Source organism: Oryzias melastigma, linkage group LG13 (assembly GCF_002922805.2).
Source record: "Oryzias melastigma strain HK-1 linkage group LG13, ASM292280v2, whole genome shotgun sequence".
NCBI classification, from domain to species: Eukaryota; Metazoa; Chordata; class Actinopteri; order Beloniformes; family Adrianichthyidae; genus Oryzias; species Oryzias melastigma.
The window spans coordinates 29,345,178-29,364,217 of record NC_050524.1 but is presented as its reverse complement, the minus strand read 5'-3'; the positions used below and the strand labels follow the sequence as shown (position 1 = coordinate 29,364,217).

Here is a 19,040-nt window from a genome sequence, read left to right as displayed (position 1 = left end):
TGTACCAATGAAAACATTTTACTTACCTGGTCCTCAAATGTAACGTGCAGTCACAACTACATAAAATAAATAACATAAAATGAATTTACATTATATGAATATACTTTTTAAAATGAAAAATAAAATGTTTTTTTTTCTTTTAAAAAGGAAGAAAATAAAAGAAAAAAAAATGTTATTTTTTAGACATGTGTTTTCTATGATTACCTTTTTCTGTGTGGGTTTTTAATTGTTTATTCTGTAAAAAAGCAGCAAATTTATGAGTTCCCTGTGTCAGGGATAATAGGCAAAGGTGGACCCCAAAATGCAATGAGTCAGGATTTAGTTAAGTAAAGCAGTTTATTATGTCTGCAGTAAGGTCCTCCAAGCACTAGGGGGAGTCCAAGGGTTCTTCTGAGAAGAGAGTCAAAGTTAGTATTTGTAAATCCAAAGAGAAGCGGAGGGAAACTCAACGCTTAATCCACTCCTTTAATAAAGCGAGGTCCATTAATCCATAAGAGAGAGAAGGGAAACAGTCTCACCAGGGCGGCAGAAATATCCAGAGGAGGAGGCAGGGGCGGCAAGACGTGGACGAAGTGAGGGTCAGCAACACGGAGATCAGAGTGGGTCCAAGGCGGAGGTACCGAAGGGTGAAGGCAGGAGCAGGAATCCAGAGCGTGAGCAGGGTCGAGGACGAGGCAAAATAGCAAGGCGTGCGTACAGAGAACTTCAGGGAGTAGACAACAATCCAGTACTGAGCCTGGAGGGGAAGAGTCTTAAATAGAGGAGCGCGCAGGTGTTCAGAATAAGCAATCAGGCAGGTGAGGGTGGAGCAGAATCATGACACCCTGTTCAAATACACCAAAAAGCGCTGGGTGAGGCCGCACACACCGACTGTAGCTGCAGCTGACGCATGCGCTGTATAGTTTTGGTCTTTCAATTATCATAAAAGATGCTTTATTCTAAAATGACCTAATTTGCTTATCTCTTGCCATCTGTCCGATTACATTGGTGCCAGTTTGTGACTCATTTAGTCTTTTTATCCACTAAAATGCGCTTTAAAAACACACTAGGTGAGGCAGACAGTCACCTTGTGGCAGTACGCATGCTACAAGGCAGAGGGCGCTGGTGAGCCCAGAGAATGTGACACCGCGGCTAAAGCGCCAGCAAGTCAAGTGCAGCTGTCCAGCAACTCTAATATTGTTTAGCATCAATTTCTAAATGGAGTGTTTAATTTTTAAACCCCTAAACTCAAGAATTTGTCTAGACACGTCACTGGTAGTGATCTCCACTGAGACAGAGATACTTTTAACATTGAAGAAACAAAAGGAAGACTTCTACAAACAAGTTAATCATCCCGTTTCTTCAGAAGGAGCAGCACACAGACTACCTTCATAAGTAAAAGTAAGTCAATAATAACAATCTTGGTGATTATTTTTCTATGCTACAGTTTGTAAACAGAAGAAAAATACTGAAATGAAATTTTAAACAACACACTTTAACTCTTGTCAATCAAAAGGTGAATAAGCTGCTCCGTAGGGTTCATATGTCTGTAAATCTGACTGATGATGTCAGTGCCTCACCAACAGTGAGCATTCCCCCTTGCTTTGTGTGTCCGGACTTGTTGCTTGCTCCAGATTTTAACGAAATTGAAGTCCACGTTGTCGAACACATTTCTATCCTAGACCTGCCTAAGTCTAGAGCTACCTTCAACAATTTTTCAGTCCAAGCTCATACTGATAAAGTTTCTGTCTACAACAAGTCTAATACTGGCTTCCTCCCTAATCAACTGCTGGATTTTATCCCTGGATTTACTTTTGGTGGATTCTTACTAAAATATACTCAAGAACCACAAATCAGGTGGACTGTTAAAGTTAAAGTCCTGTTAGTTGTCACACACTTAGGTGTGGTAAATTTGTTCTCTGCATTTGACCCATCCCCTTGGAGAGCGGTGAACTGCAGACACAGCTGCACTCGGGAGCCATTTGGTGGTTTAACCCTCTAATCCAAACCCTTAATGCTGATTGTCAAGCAGTGAGGCGCTCCCATTTTAGTCTTTGGTATGACTCGGCCTGGATTTGAACTTACAACCCTCTAGTCTCAGGGTGGACACTCTTCCACAAGGCCAGAGAACTCCAGAACCACCTTCCTTCTCCTTCTGCTGCCATCTTTGGGAAGTAGAAAGCAAAGTCTCTTCACCTGTCTTTGAGTTAGATTGTTCATCAGTTCGCAAACTCACCTTCCAGAGTTCCTCCACTGGTATCTTCAGTCTGCCAGGATCACGTCCAAAGGTTTTGTCATGTCTACCAAGTAAGAACCAAGTCATCTGGTTTATCTATGTTAACTTTCTGTAACCTCTCTCAGATTTTGGAGTCTCCAGATCCTCAGAGACAAAGACAGAAGTTGTTGTCTAACTTGTTGTTCCAATTGGGTGAACGGCAGCATCATTTAAAAACAGTATCAAATTTGTATTTGCCAACATTCAAGTTGTTTCTAGATTCTAATACAACAGGAAAACCTTTACCTTTAACATGATGGTCTATGATTTTCATTCAAATGCTACATTAACTCCGTCCTCAACAATACGCTTTCTAGCGACCACTTCCAATGAAAAGTCTTTGTAAATGCATATTTTGGGCTTCTGCGTTTAAAACTCTTGTCTTTCAGTAAGTTTTGAGGCTCTATGTATAAAACGCATGACTATTGAATGCACCTATCAGGGACTTGGATTTGGTAGTGACATATGGACGGCATCCCTTCTAATTCACGGAGGTGCCAACCATTTTTAAGTTGGTCATTGAAGAAGAAATTATTGATTGCAGTTTGTGACCAACAGGATTATATGACTCCAAGAAAATGCCTGGAGCAAGATCTGTGAGATTTGCACAGCTTTGACATTTCAAACCAAGCCTCTTAAAACTGTAAGTATATGCTGGTATCAGGTAAAGAACGTTCAAAATCACATGCCCAGTGTGAAACGTTGCATGTGTTTTTTTTTGTTTTCCTTTGAAAGGGACTGACTTGTACAAAAAAGCCCTTAAGTGGATCACCTGGGGAAATGACCTGGTACCCTTGGTTTTAAATCCAGCCTTATGCTATGTTCACCCCAAACATGAATCCTGCAGCCAGTTTCAATGTTATGTCAATAGTACAGACGTGAATTGAGGCGATCTAAAGTCCTTTGGAACAATTTGCGCGATGGGGTGGCACAGCGGTCTAGCAACAGCGCGACTTAAGCGGCTTGGCGCGAATTGCGCGGCGGGGCTAAAGTTCAAATGTCTAATTTTTGGCAGGTCGCCACGTGGCATCTGCCAATCAGGAACTCAGCTTTGGGCATGTGACATTTATAGTGACTCGATCAGCGGGTAGCAGACATGTAGACCTGTAACTGATGTTTTTGTAGAACTATTCACAATAAATAAACCTGATTTCTCATTGTCATTTGTGAGAGGCGGGTAACGCAAATTTGTCACGCAAAAGCACATTAAACTTCTCTGAGTTTGTGATGGGTATGCAGGGACTTTATGAACAGCTGGATTCAGTTTAGTATGGTCTCTGTTTTTTTTTTTTTTTTTTTTTTTTTTAGATTATGTCTCCAACTTATGATGGTTGTCTAAAAGATGTTTGACAAAGACCCAAGTTGCAGTGTGAAGGTTTCTTCTTTCTCCTGGAGTCATAGCTTTTGTAGAAACGTCTGGAGCTTCTAGCAGGTCACCCATGAGGGCTGTTTAAGTTTTATGAGAGCTGACAGTGTCATGAATCATGTAGGATCCATAACAGCTGCAGCTCCCACCCCACTGCACACAAATGAACTTATTCCACAGTGAACTTCAAAGTTCCAGCTCCCTGTCGCAGCAACAAGTACTGATTATCCTGACAGGCAGGCGCACGACCAGCCCAGAGGAGCAGAGGAGCCACTTCACATTGTTTCTGGTTGAACTGCTCCAAACCAAACTCTACTTAGACCCCAGAGAACCATAAGAACTTGCTCTGCTTAATTTCATACGAGACAGTGGTGTCATGAGACTGTGGTGTGAGCAGATGAAGGCAGAACTTGAGATGTTCTGATGAAGACTGATAAGCCTCAAAGTGAGAATAAAGGATTTTCATCTGGTATACCTCAAACTAATAAAAGGTTGCAGACACCAACTGGTAGAATAAGAGGACTTCCCTGCACAAGGACACTGACTATGTGGTGAGGGTGTTGGTTCAATGGTGCTCATTCTTGGGTTTTGGCTAAAAAATGAAATAACGGTGAGAGACCTCACCAGCTGTTTGTGGTCTTTATGGCGTTATGGAGCGATCGACCTATGATTGAAATATTGCATGTTTAGTTCCTGCTCTGTCTACCCATAAGTCAAAAGACTTGTTTCCACTGAGCAGTCCAGTATGATATTTGAGCGTTTCCAAAATGGGCCCATTAAACAGTTGTGACTTGTATCTCTTGAGGACCCCCATCGGTTGTAGGTCCATAGAAGAATAGAATGGGATGGTTGAGGTGGAGCTGCAACTTGTTTATGTGTAAATGGGTGAGTGGGACTGTGACTGCTAAGTGCTGAGGGCATTCTAAGATAGTAGCAAAGCGTTATATAAACAGTGATGAAAGTAGAAAGTACTATGCCATGTCAATTGTCATTTTTTACTTCCATAAGAGCAACCGCAGCTTCTGTCATTTATTATGTAGTAAAAAACCAGCCGCACTGCTGATCTCTCCAGCTGGAGCGGCATTCCGCCTCCAATTCCCTTAGTGGAATGCTGCTCCGGACCACTCGGGCTTACTTTCATCAAGTATATGCCATTTACGTTACCCAGGAATGGGAAAAAAATACACAAAGTGAGACGCAATTTTCCACCGTCATCTGGTTGATTTCAATATAAATGATAAAAATACATTTAGTTCCAGCAGCAGCATACTTGGGGGGGAATTCCCTCAAAATGACTTGTACAAACTGAGATGAAAGAAACTGGCATTTTCTTTTGTTTTCTTGGTGGCCATCGTGCACTCGTAGAGCGGTCAACGTCGATTTAAAGATTGGTTCGGTTCACACTCTGCCTATCCATGTGTTGAAGTGTCCTTAGACACCGAACCCCACATTGCTCCTGGTGGTTATAAGTTGGTGGCAGTGTTCGACAGTGGAGCTGTCATCATTGTATGAATCTAAGTAAATAGAATTGTGACTTAAGAACTTTGGACGTTAAAGAAAGGCATTCAACTGCATTTACCATTCTGACTACCAAAACAAGTGTCTCCACAGTGCTGCATGTCTGCATTCACCCTGAGGTAAAATGCAGACTAGAGATCTCATGTTTGATCCACACTAGAGTTCCATCAAAAAAAAAATCATTTTAGGAGGATCTGGAGTTTAGTATCAAAATTAAAGTATAGAACACAAATGATCAATCGACAAAAGACATACAATGATTTCTCTTTTATATTAATCTTCACTATCCCTGCTCTAAACCCAACAATTACAATTTCTATGGATTAGTTAAGATAAAAAAATGTATCTATCATTCTGATCTATGATCTATCTATAATGTTTATACCTAAAACTGGTTCCTACTGGAACTTGTTTGTCAGGAGGCTTAGAGGTGAGTATGATCAATAAAGCTGTGAAGATCTGTCATCATTTGGCAAAACGTTGTAGAACAAACAGAACCTTGAGCTGTTTCTATGCTAATATAACTAGTTAGCTATGCAGGCAAATTGTTAAAAACAAATCTGTATTCCTTTTTACATAAAGTAAAATACAGGTAAAGCAGGGCTCTGGATGTCTTATGATCTTAATATTCTCCAAAATCCTTTAGTCTCACCAAACAAAGAATAATTAATATTTTTGTATTTGAACACATCTTGATGATGATTGTCCAACTTATCAGAGAGGACTCATGAAGGACCCGTAATAGGGGTTTTTGTCCATTTTGGCAACCACTGGGTGTGTGTCTTCCTAGACTTATGTGAATTTGAATGAAGAAACAAGCTGGTATCTTCATCCTGTTTCTGTGAAAGTCTTAACTACAAGGTGAGATCAGACTGAACTCAGTTTTAGTGTTCTCAGTGTCTGAGCGTGTGCACGTGTCCACCAGGTAACAGCAGCTGCACATCGAGGCTTGTTTTTCTCATCGTACATTCAGTTTAACAGCAGCTGCTGCTCTGATCGAGTTAAACTGAAATCCTCTCAGTGATTTGATCAAGTTTAAGGTTTGTTTTTCTAACATCGAAGCTTTACATTTTTATTTCCAGCACTGTTTCAACAGCCTGTTTGTTGTCATCTTTTTAAGTAGAGTGGTTTCCGTCTGTTGATGGCAGAGGCCTGCAGACATGGTTTCTCAGTTTCTTCACTGTCTTTGACATATTTTTCCTTCAAGTGTTTATGCATGCATCCAGTAGCACTTCTCATTTCCTTTTTTTTTTGCATTTTTATTGCACCGCATCTTTATCCAGGTTTTCTGGTATTTTATTGCAAACAACCACAGTTGCACTTCATGCAAAAGCTTGTGAAGGTAGCAAGGAATAAAGATCTAACATACCCGCACCCAAAAGTTCATTTGCCACCGTTTAGCGGTTAATATTATATATGAATCAACTCGTAAATCAGTTTGTTTAAGAAGCAAATGAATAGGTCATTATTTGAAAGCTTCACATATAGAACAATTAGTGGAAATCGTAATTAAAACTTGAAAAAACTCTTCGTTTTTGTCATCAGTAATTTTTTTCCTAAAGGTTTCAGAAGAAGGAAGCTCAAGTTTAGTTAAAGTCACAAATTCTTCATAGTAGGTTACATCTAAATTTTCAGTTAACTAACTTAACTTGTCAAGCTTCCATAGGAAGGAAAGTTATAAGGGAAGATCTCAGCTCAGTATTTCAGGAGGCTTTAAAGGGCCTATGTCATGCTATTCTTAAGCCTTTCAGAGTGAACTATATCCATATATATGATAATATATTACCTTTGGCACACTAAAGAACATTTTTTAATTAGTTATTTTTGTGAACTCTTTTCCTACCTGGGAGAAAAATGCCTCTATCTCCATGTGGGTGCTGCCCATTTCATGACGTCAACCTAGAGCCCCCCTCAGCAGCGTGTCTGCGTTTCATCCACAGACACAAAAAAGCAAAGACAGGCCTACATTTTGTGATTCACCACTAGCTCTGCAGAGAAAGTGTGTGTGTTAGCCTAGCTGGCAGTGCAGACTCTTCCTGAAAGGGGCTGTTCTTGTCTACATCACAATGTGAGGACCCGGTCGTTTCACGAGTTGGAAGGGGCTGGTTCTCAGAGAGCAGGATTTTAGAGGAATACTCAGATGTGTGAATGGAGCAAAATACTGCTGTGGGGGTGTTTTTCATGAAGAATTAAAATTGATTTTGCATGAAATAGGCCCTTCAGGGATGTATAAGAGGCTGCACTGAAACCTCCAAAACACCAGGGGACGCAAAAGCAACTGGAAAAGGCAGACAGTTTTCCTGTCACTCCTTTTCAGGTGATAACAGGTTTGTGAAGATGCATCTAGACATTTCATTACTCTTCTGATTATTTATGATATTCACTCGACAAGGCCAACAGTTCTACAAAATGGATAATTTTTGGTTAACCCTGAGGGGAAAAAAAAAAAAACTATAGAAACTGGACAGCTTGATCCCTCCCCCCTAATGTTCCAAACAGGAAGTACCCATTGACTCCAAGAAGCCAAAATCCCATAGACATCTATTGAGAAATAAATTACTTAATCCATCCATTAGTCAGAATGTCAATTCTTGCCCTGATACATTTCTTAACATCTTCTTGCTAATCCCAATTTTTTTCATTATTGCAAATTATTCAAGTTATAAACTGACCAATCAGATGCCTCAGTAAACGCATGTGCCTTGAACATTTGATTGACAGCTTTTCCCAAGCCACTTTCAATCTTACTCCTGATTGGCAACAGTAGGTGCCATAGCGACGTTGACTTAAGACGACTCGGACCGATCATCGTCAACTGGCTCCAAATGGCGACATCCGTATCACGGAAAAATGGCAATTGAATTAGCTTAATTTTGCTGGAGATGGAAGTAAGCATTTTCTGTGGTGACGTCACATTCAGCTGTATTCATAATCAACGATACAGAAAGACAAACTTGTTGCCGTCAGGGATAAGAGGCAAAGGTGGAAATAAAGAGCTAAAAGGTTGGTGCAGTGGTCACAGCAAAAATGCCCGTGGTTCAAATCCCAACTGGGTCCTCTCTGTGTGGAGCTTCCGCGAGTTCCTCCCACAGTCCAAAAACATGCTTCATAGATTAATTGATGACTCTAAATTGTCCCAACTTTTGCCCAACAGTTGCCAGGTTAGGCTCTAGCAAACCAATGATCCTGAAAGGGATAAAGCAGGTTAAGAAAACCGAAGGATGGGATGAGAAGTATTAGCTCTCTCACCTCACAGCAAGATGCTTTAGATCAGATCCCAGCTGGGTCCTTTCTATGAAAGGTTTGCATGTTCTTCATCGAGCATTCATGGGTTTTCTATGGGCACTCTAGCTTCCTTCCACAGTCCAAGATGCATTTTAAGTTAACTGGTGAATCTAAATTGTTTCTAGATGTGAGCGTGTGTTGTTCTGTGACCTTGTAATGAACTGGCACATCGTCCAGGGTGTACCCCAATGTCACTTTCATGCATGTTGTCCCACTCTAGCTCAAGCAAAACTGGTAAGATGAAGGTCATTGTGTCCTTGGGCAGGACATTTCAATCAACACCGTCTTTCTTTGTAAAAGCCTGTCGTCATTGTTGATGAAGTGATAAAGTAACTATGTTTGTGAATTTAACCAAGAGTGGAGATCTTTGGCCACTTTAGTGTCATGCTGACAGTTTCTTCTGCTCCTCCATGTTTGATTGGAAGCGCATCTTCTTGTTTCATGACCTTCACTGAACTCCGGCTCTGTTCTGACCATCGGTGTGGGCCGTCATAGTGACTGAAAGGATGCAGAAACCCAGCGCTAATGCTCTGTGTCACATCAGCACCCCCCTCCTCACCCCCACCTCCAAAACCAGGCTCGGCCATGATCTGGGGTGTGAGCGGGTGTTGAGCGTGTCGGAGTCGGAGACCCGGCCCTGCGGGACAGGCCACGGCCACATGAAATGTCATGGCTGCTCATGAGGGCGTCACTCAGGACAGGCTCCTTCTCCCCGCTGCCGCTTCACATTAGGCTCCTGATTACTGCTCCACTCACACACCCCCCACCCTGATGTTCTGATGTAAAAATATCACTCCACAGCCCCCCCAGTCTCTCACTCCTACTTGAAGAAGGAATTACAAATGAGGAACAAAGAAAGTCCAGAATTAGCCCTAAAAGGAAGCTCCTTCTTTCAGAGGTTGATGTAAGACAGCAGGTGGTCTTTCACCTATACAACCCCACATTACCACCACACCGCCGCCGTGCAGAAAAAGGGAGTTCTGCTAAAATGATGGGTTTGGTTTCTTTCTGATGTGACAGTCTTCACTTTTCAGGCTTTTTTCTGATGCAGTTTGGTAGTTCCTCTCAGACAGATAAGACTTCTTTGGTAGTTTTCTAAAGATCCCAGCAGTCAACTTGGAGCTGAAGTTTTCCCGTGTCCCTGTAAGGTGTTGAAGGTGGAAGGCCTCTCAGAACTGCTTTCAAAGCCACAGCTGTTAAGGTAAAATTATTTCTTCTCAAACCTTTTAACTTAAAATGTTGGAAGTCAGTTCAATTATCAATATTAACCATCTCTTGAAAGTTCAGAAATTGAGTCCAATAAACCAAAAACAAGAGTTGTTGCCAAGAAGTAGAAGAAAAAAAGATTCTACCAATTCAAGTTTTTATTTTCTGTCAAGTTTTTATGTTCTTTCACTCACTTTCACTGCCTTTACGGCTTAAGACACTTAGGGCAGCAATAAAATCTTTCCATTTCTGACGATTGCAGGCCAAGGTGTAGATGGTGTGTCTAAATTCTTTCAGCTCAGCTTCTATTGTTCGGCGCCAGGTGATCTTGGGCCGTCCTGTTACAGTCGCTTCGTGTGCCCTTCTTTGGAGCTTTGATAATTATACCTTTAGTCCATTTTTCTGGTATGCTATGTTCAGACTCACCAAAGAAGCCTGCTACCTCTCTCCTAGACCTCAATTCTTCTCTGTTCATCTCAGTCTTCCTGTTGAAGACTATTAAAAATATATTTTTTTTGGCTGCTGACAAACTGAGCAGGCAGAAGGATCAGAAACATGAATTAGATTTCTGGAAGTTCCGGTTTCCGTTGGCTCACCCTTTTTTGGGTTGAAATGTTTTTGTCAGACTTTAAAAAAGGAAAAGCTTTTGCTCTCCAGTCTTTCTCCTGAGGCTTGGAGGCACCAGAGTGCCTTTGGACACACAGTGGGGACAGATTGCTTCAGATCTGTCAAAAATAATAAAACTATTTTCTATTCTTTTCCAAAGAACAGATGCTCTCTGGGATAAAAATGGTCTGGGTCCTCGAGGCGTCGGGGAGACGTGTCTACATTTTTGTCTTCCTCCACTTTTTTGGAAGAAATATTCTGAATGTTGATGGAGGAACACCAACCACAATGACACATGGAAGCACCATGCTGGTGGGGAAGTTATCAGCCAAAAGAAGCAGATTTGGAGTTGCACAGACACAAATGAAGCCAGAGGTTTGGAGTTAGAGCTCCAGGCTTTCAGGAAACCATTGAGCTGAAGGGATAGAGGGACTTAAGCTGTTATCGAGAAAATCATGACTCTAATGAACAAACTATGATATTTGTTAGGGACGTCCCTATCTGATCATATGATCGAAATCTCTCCTCAATCACGTGGTTGATGATTCAATCAGTATTGAATGTCGTCTCCTAATCAGTATCAGATATTTAATTTATTCTTATTATAATCAGTGCTTTATATTTCAAACTTATTGGTCCGGATAAATACTTCACTAGAAACCATGAATGAATCACAACATCTTATTACCGGAAAGTGCAGCAGAATATGGCAGCATTTCAAGTAGGAGGCTAACAAAAACAGTTCAATCATGCTAGCGAGATGTTCAATAAGTTTTAAAAACGCCTTAAACTGACAGCAAGTGTCGTTATTAGTTTGTCTTAAAGCAAAAAATAGCTTAAAATGCATTTCAACTGAAAAAAAAAAATCATTTTTTTATGTTAAGTTCTCTTCGTGCTGCTGATAGACTGCACAGCAGCTGCTAACTGCTAGCTCTGAGATTTAACCACTTACCACCTGAGCTGTTCCTTGACACTCCCTTTTTTTCTTTTTCTGACAGAGAAATAAAAGTTAAGAAATGTGGTAATAAAACTGAAAATGTGATTTTCTTAAGAGGTCAAAGTCATAAGAAGTAAAAATAAATAAATGTATACATAGAAAATAAAAGAACCCCGTAATCTTTAAAAAAAAAAAAACATGAATACTCATCATCATATTTATGCTACAACATATTATCCTTAATTTTTTAAAAATTTTTTAATGAAATGCTCAATAGATCTAAAGATATTAAAGATAAAGTTACTAAACTTTATCACCTATACTTACTAGATAATCATTTCTTTTTAGGGTAATAGTTAAACTATTTTTAAATGTTGTTAAAAATACTTCACAAAAGTCCACTGTTTAATTGTTAAATGATAAAATAATAATAGTGAAATAAAAATAGTGAAAACCTGAATCTGTTTATTAAATTTGTTAACTTTTAAAATGTGTTATCAAAGCATCGGATCAGGACTCTCAAACAGCAGATACTCAAAACCAAATTACTTTGAATCGGATTGGGCCCAAAAAAACCCTGATTGGGACATCTCTTGGATTTGGAGGTTGCACCTTTACAATTTTTGAGAGACTCAGATCTTTATTTTATGAGCACTTCTCCCTACTTTATTGTGGAAGTTGCATTTCAAAAATAACCCAGAATACCTGAAATTTTCCAACCCCCCCCCACACACACACACAATAATTATTGTGTTATTAATATTATAAGGCACTTTTCAGAGAGACATACTTTCCAGGTGTAAACTCTCAAAGTTAATTGTTATAAGATATAAAACAAAGATCTGGATTTTTGTAGATTTGGCAAGCTGAAAATATTCTGTACAACAAACATGGTGGAGACCAACAAGGTCAACAGCCAATCAGAACGCAGAACACAAAGCACTTTGAAAAAACAAATTAAGCAAATTTGCGCACAAACACTTTGACACATGGGCTAGCAAGGCGGGAATTAAACTCGCAATCCTCTAATTAGGAGTTGACCGCCCTACCACTGCACCACAGCTGCCCCATGTAGAAGAAAATCATTTTGGCGATATATCGTGATATTTTATTTGGTGATATTTTTGCATCAATTTAAAATTCTGAATAGACAATATTTGATTATTTACGAGCCCTTTTTGGTTTTCCATCTAAACCCCCGCTAGTTGGCAGCACAGCCCAATGAATCTCTTTCAGCAGCTCTGCATCGTGACCAAAACAACAAGATCTCAAGAGAACCAGCTCGTGTTAAATGCTCAGTCAGTCTCTGAGTTTTTATTGTTATAAAACGTACTATTTAGCTTTGACTTGGAATGGGTACTGAAAAGTGAAAGATTGTTCAGTCTAGGGATATATTGCGATGTGTATTGTGAGACACATATCGCGATGTTATCGTGAGTCATACATCGCGATGTGTATCGTGAGACACATATCGCAATGTTTATTGTGAGACACATATCGCGATGTTATCGTGAGACACATATCGCGATGTTATCGTGAGACATACATCGCGATGTGTATCGTGAGACACATATCGCAATGTTTATCGTGAGACACATATCGCAATGTTTATCGTGAGACACATATCGCAATGTTATCGTGAGACATACATTGCGATGTGTATCGTGAGACACATCGCAATGTTTATCGTGAGACACATATCGTGATGTTATCGTGAGACATACATTGCGATGTGTATCGTGAGACACATCGCAATGTTTATCGTGAGACACATATCGCGATGTTATCGTGAGACATACATCGGGATGTGTATCGTGAGACACATATCGCAATGTTTATTGTGAGACACATATCGCGATATGTATGTATGTATCCATATCACCAGGCACTCACTAATATAAATCTATAGCAATATAGTGAGGGAATACTGTATTCTACGTTTCTGAGGAACAATTTTGGGTTTCTACCTACTCTAAAGTGTCTCCACCTCTGGTAACAGAACCCTCTTCAGCCTCGGTCACCTCTGCGTCAGGAGGATGATGACTATCAGAAAAGGGGAGGGGCCTATCTGTGCCTGAAAGCCATCTGAAAATCTGAAGAAAGTCAAAATCATGACTAAGCAGTTTGTTTTTGGGGAAATTCATGATTGACATTGAAGACATTAACATAATTTCACATTTCCTGTCCTCTCTTCATGGGGGGTCGCCAAGCTAAAGACAAAAGGTGTGTGTCTGTGTTTGTGTGTGTGACCATTCTAAGGAGATAGATAAAAGATTTTCTGAGGCAGATATTGACTTTATTCTTCATATTGTTCACCCCTGCCCCCACCCATTCAAGAGTCAGACAGAAATGCAGCTGAAATGGTCAGAAGTTCTGAGGAGTGTTTCTGCTGCGAGCAAGAGCGAAGTTCGAGACAACAACATCTTCAAAGCACCATGAAGGCCTCGAGATCCTGCCCCTCTGATCCTCTGATACACTGTCCCTCCTCCCTCTGCGGCCCGCTGCATCAGCGTTCGTCCTCGCGGACGTCAAACTGTTTGTTGGGTTTTGTGGACTCCAGCATGAGCTCGTATAGCTGCCCGATCTGCTCGTTTTGGAAGTCGCTGAGTCTCTGCTCCGGCAGGTCAGCACCGAACTTCACGGAGCCGGGCCCCCGGCCCGCCGCCTCCAGCACCTGAGCCTGCAGGGTGTCCTTGTAGTTCTGGGTGAGACACACAACAGAACAGGGTCAGGACCGGCAGAAAGACTGAAACAAGCATCATCTTTCATGATGGTGGAACTTCAGAACCACAACTTTGACATAGCAAAAAAAAAAAAACCTTGAGATCAGCAGCAGCAGTAGATCCTGTTATTATCATTACACAGACATTGGGTGTTCTTGGTGGGACCAAAACGTCATCATAGAGTTGGGACAAAAATGGTTCTGGGTGCTCCCCTTGATACTTGGATTAACAACTTGGAGCAGCGCTTTTTTTCTGGCCTCCACAACTTTAACAAGTTTAAATTCAGAGCAATCCTCCATGATGTAGCTTTACATTTTTAAGATCCTTTCTCAGATGAAATCAAAACCATCCCCTCGCTCTGAACGCTTCATTCTCAAATGCCTTTGTGTTCCTCCTCTGAGAGCCCATTTGGCCCACGGGACACCGTTTATTGGAGCCCTCCCATGGGCGCCACTGAAATAAATGGATTAGAATTGCAGCACTCAAGCCCAGTAATCTCATTTGGGACTTGCTCCTCATCTGGTCCCAGACTAGTGCTCGCCGGCGAGGAAGCTGAGCCGGAGCGGAAATCCTGCTGTGCTGGTGAGCTCAGCGCTCCAACGCCGCTTGTGTTCCGGCAGCTGCTGCAGCGCGGCGGGTCGCAAACACTTACTGCCCGTCTGCTTAAAGTAACCATGGCGACAACTGGCTTTAAGTTGCAAAAAAACCTCAATAAGCACATCAGCTAAAACAAAGATAAAATAGTGAGGATGCTCTCTTCTCCAGGTTAAAGACCCACGCCGATCCTCCTTTGTTCTTTTGTAAAATGGTTCCCAATGGTCTTTTAGTTAGGATTTTTTTCATTTTTAGCCAAAAAAAAAAAACCTGTGACGTTTACTAGGAGTTCTTTCTTCTTTTCTAGGACTTGGTTTCTGCAGAGCAGCAGGAGTTCATCAGAAATCCACCTCTAAGTTGTGGGCGGTACAATTGGCTCAGAGCAACCCCGCCCCCTGTTCCATTGTTGAGAGCTCTCTATAGGACTGGATTGATAAAATCAAATTAACCTATCTGAATCAATCTAAGCTTAATAGATCAATAATCAATCCATAAAAGTAGAGATTGATCCAACACATAAAGCAAAAGTCTGCTAGCTTGATGCTAACGTATAATGGGATTTCCTATAGGACAGCTAATGCTAACGCGCGGTCGATCTAAACATACATTGCTGACTAAATGAACATCTGAAATTTTACAAACATTTTAGAATTATTTATGGATCATAATCAATGTATCTAAAAGTCAATCCCCCTCCCCACCACCACTACTCACAACCCCAACCTAACATTACCATTCCAACAAAAATTCCTGTAAAAAGTTTTGAGCCAGCTTGGATGAGGAAACTATGTGTACAGATAGATGCATCAGCAGTGGAGCAGGGAGCTTGAGGTCCGACCAGCGTGGTTTCTACATCGTAAACTTTTTAAAACAGCATTTTTCACAACAATTTAAATTAAAAAAAATACTCAGAAAGGCAGTTTTGAGCTCAATTTTCTTTATATTTGTCCTCCATAATCAGAAACATGCCACAAAAACACCAAAAACATGATTTTTTATTAAAGTGGGTCTTTAAAGAAAGAGTGAAGAGCTGTTGGAACAAGAACCCCAAGAGTCTGATTATGAAAACCAGACCGAAGGACCAGATGATTGCTTGCTTATTATATAGTGGCCATTTTTGTAAGTTGATGCACAGCAGGGGTGAACAGGTAAAGGACTAAGTCGCTCCTGGTCATGACTCAGCTGTGGGTTTGTCATTACTGGACAGATCGTGAAAGGAAAGTGATGGAGTGCAGGAATCTGGCAGCTTCTGGCAAAAAAGTCTTTTTAGGTCATCGCCACGCCTCAACAGAAGAGGAACAAGACCCACTTGGACTCAGAGCCTGATTATGAACCTCGTCCCCATCAGGCTGTGGTCCTGCTCTCATCCTTGTTGGGACGTGAACATGAACCGCTGTACTGTTTGTCCTGATTGGACAATGACGCTGCTTCCTCACCAGTCACGGGCAGGAAGGACGCCGCTCCTCTCTAAAAGCCAGAGCTTCACGGGGACTGCGGCTGTAATCACTTCATTATGCCCATTAGCAGCTCAGCTGAGCTCGGCGGAGCGCTCCTCTGTGTGTTCTTTATACTTTCATTAAACAAAATTAAATGTGTGTGTGGGGGTAAAAAACGCAATTTACTGTTCCTGTCAGGAAAATGAAAATCTTAATGATGTATGGGCTGTTTAATATTCAGTCAGAGAAGGACAGAATTCGTGCTGGGATCCTGAAGGCTCATTATTTTACTTTTCGTCCAGACTGGCCTGTGGAGCTGGTAAAAATTAGTAAATATTTCAGTAGGTATCATTTCCTGTTAGTACATTTGGGGAAACTTTAAGGTGATAACATAATTAACATTGTCTTTGCTCATTTGCTGCTTTTTCGAGTGGATCCACGCCTGCTTTATAACACAAACTTTTCCCTTTTCTTGCTGTCATATATCAAGGCTTTTAATTTTTAAGTAGCCACTTTTGTTTTATTCACTAATAACAGATTAGGTTAGAGTGGGTTTAGGATGTTCCGGCAGCATCAGGATCTGGTTTGTGAGCAGCTGTTGAAATGTTGAGGTCTTTCCTGCCCCCATGTGGTCATTTTCGGACAAAGCATCAACACCGTCCAGACATTTTTGTGACAGAGTTTGAGGTGACAACCTGCTTGTCCGCTCATAAATTTAGCAAATTTGCAACTGTGGAATTACTTTGTGTTTTTCCAACAAAAAAAAGTATTTGAACCCTTTAGGAGTACCTCAAATTCTGTATGAAAGGGACACATGATGTGTTTTTTTTTATCTAAATAACAACAACGGAGAAAAACATTTGCCTAAATCACACCGAAATTTACTTACTTTCATGTTTTTATTGAACACAATCGCGTGTCGACAATTTTATTTATCAACTAATCATGGCAGCATTATGATCATGTGAGTGTCTGTAACTCCTCATGTTTACCTTCTTAGACAAAAATCCCAGGATCTTTCCAGGGTCTCTGCTCGGTGGAAAATACCCAGAGCACCTCTCCAGGGAGGCATCTGGACCAGATAGCTGGCTCTGTTTGATGTGTAGGATCAGCAGCTATACACCGAGCTCCGCACCTTATCTCTAGAACTACGGACACGTGAAGCAGGTTCTTGAACATGCATTTGGCCCATGGCATTCACACTGCACAACCAGGGAGGGGCTTGTCCAGAAGAAGGAACTTGATGCAAAACATCAAAGTGGGCACAAACCACAGTTATCAATTTGTCCTTCATGATCAATTATCAAACAGTTGGCACTTCCGTGAATTTAAGGGACGTCACTACCAAATCTGAGTTTGCGTAAGCGAGAATTTTGAACATGGAAGCCCAAAATGCGCATCTACGTGCTTTTACATAGACTTTTCATTGGAAGTGGTGGCTTAAGGCTGGTGTGAATGCAGCATTAGGGAGTAGCTAGTGGAGGAATCTCATTTCAGCCGCTTTCACAACAAGGACGGAACCTGTTGATCTGAGGTCAAACTATTAAAAAATCAACCCTGTCAATTTGAATATTCTTAAATCAGGGCAAGGTTTTTAGATAGATGATGTGTGAGTCGCATCGTTATCAATCTATTCAAGAATCATTTTCATTTATGAAACCAAGTACATGTTTTAGTCAAAATCCGTGGGTCAGTGAAGGCAGCATGCTTGTGTAACGTTCAGATGCAGCCAGCCTCATAGTTATTTAGAAAAGTGTGGACTGTATTTAAACACTGTGCACTGTTGTGTTGATATTATTTCTTTAACAGTAAAATGTAATATTGTTAAATAATTTCATTAAGATTCTTTACTGTAGGAGGCATTCATCATAACTACACATAGGACGTTGCTAGTTAAGTAAATGACAGTCAACCCATTGATGTCTTAAAACAATTGTGATTGAATAATTCATATTTTCATTGATTTATTAAAGATTCTATGAAGTCATCTCACTGAAGTAAATGTGATGGACATTTTGTCACCATCTGCTCACCTCCCACTCCACCATGAAGCGTCCCGCCTCCACCTCCGTGACCCCCTTGTGTCTCCGGAACTCCTCTTTCACGTACTGGTCTCCCAGAGCTCGCAGGTGGAGCGGCAGGAACCGGTGCAGGACCAGAATCCTTTTGTAGAGCGCGCGGACTCTGGACACGTGAGCGACGCCCGACATTTTCCTCAGGTTTCTCTCACCCGCGCTCACCTCCTGAAGCAGAGACCCTCTCCTCGAACCGGGACCCGAACTTTAGGAGCCCGAACCCGCCGCGAGCTGGCGTCATGCAAATGTTATCCAACCACGACCTTGTTTACACGGAAGTTCACTCTCTGGTTGCTCTTCTTCTGCCACGCGGATTTCGGTCGGTTCTGTCTCCCTCTGGTGGTTGGAAGGAGAACTACAGCAAAGAAAGCTCAGTAAATAAAACTGGACTTAAAATTCCACGCTTCAAGAAACTCCATCCATCTTCTTAACCGCTTCATCCCTTTCGGGGTCGCGGAGCCTATCCCGGCTACTGATGGGCGAAGGCGGGGTTCACCCTGGACAGGTCGCCAGTCTGTCGCAGGGCCTCAATCACACACACATACACATACACTCTCACATGCACACCTAGGGGCAATTTAGAGTCACCAATTAACCTATGAAGCATGTTTTTGGACGGTGGGAGGAAGCCGGAGTCCCCGGTGAAAACCCACGCATGCATGGGGAGAACATGCAAACTCCACACAGAAGGGTCCCAGCCGGGAGTCGAACCGGGGCCTTCTCGCTGTGAGGCAAGAGCGCTAACCACTGCGCCACCGTGCAGCCCCGCTTCAAGAAACTAATCTCTGATTCCAAATGCCATGATAACTCCAAGACAGCATTATCTGGATGAATTGAAATTTTAAATGGTGAAAAAAGCTCAATAAAAATGTAAAAATAAATGATAAAAATCCCTTTTTGTGAGAGATGGGGTGAGAGAATTGTGCTAATTAGTTACTAGATGTAATATTTCTGCCAAAAAAGGATCCAACATTATCTTGAGACTGCAGATCTGTAGAGAAACTACTTGCCTGTTTTGAGGGCCCAAAAGGACATCTAAA

At 41.5% G+C, this 19,040-nt stretch overlaps 1 protein-coding gene and 1 long non-coding RNA gene across 2 annotated transcripts; both read right to left on the bottom strand.

Annotated features, from left to right (window-relative positions):
* Positions 1–317: 317 nt before the first annotated feature.
* On the bottom strand, positions 318–1,126 carry LOC118599531. Its single transcript, XR_004948932.1, has 2 exons — positions 519–1,126; positions 318–390 (listed from the first exon to the last, which is right to left on the bottom strand). It is a non-coding gene; the product is annotated as an uncharacterized LOC118599531 (long non-coding RNA).
* A 12,320-nt stretch (positions 1,127–13,446) lies between these two features.
* On the bottom strand, positions 13,447–18,339 carry sdhaf3 (succinate dehydrogenase complex assembly factor 3). The gene is made up of 2 exons (XM_024294276.2): positions 17,959–18,339; positions 13,447–13,873 (listed from the first exon to the last, which is right to left on the bottom strand). The coding sequence occupies exons 1-2, from the start codon at positions 18,133–18,135 to the stop codon at positions 13,679–13,681; spliced, it is 372 nt and encodes a 123-aa protein (XP_024150044.1). The 5' UTR covers positions 18,136–18,339; the 3' UTR covers positions 13,447–13,678.
* Between the last annotated feature and the right edge of the window lie 701 nt (positions 18,340–19,040).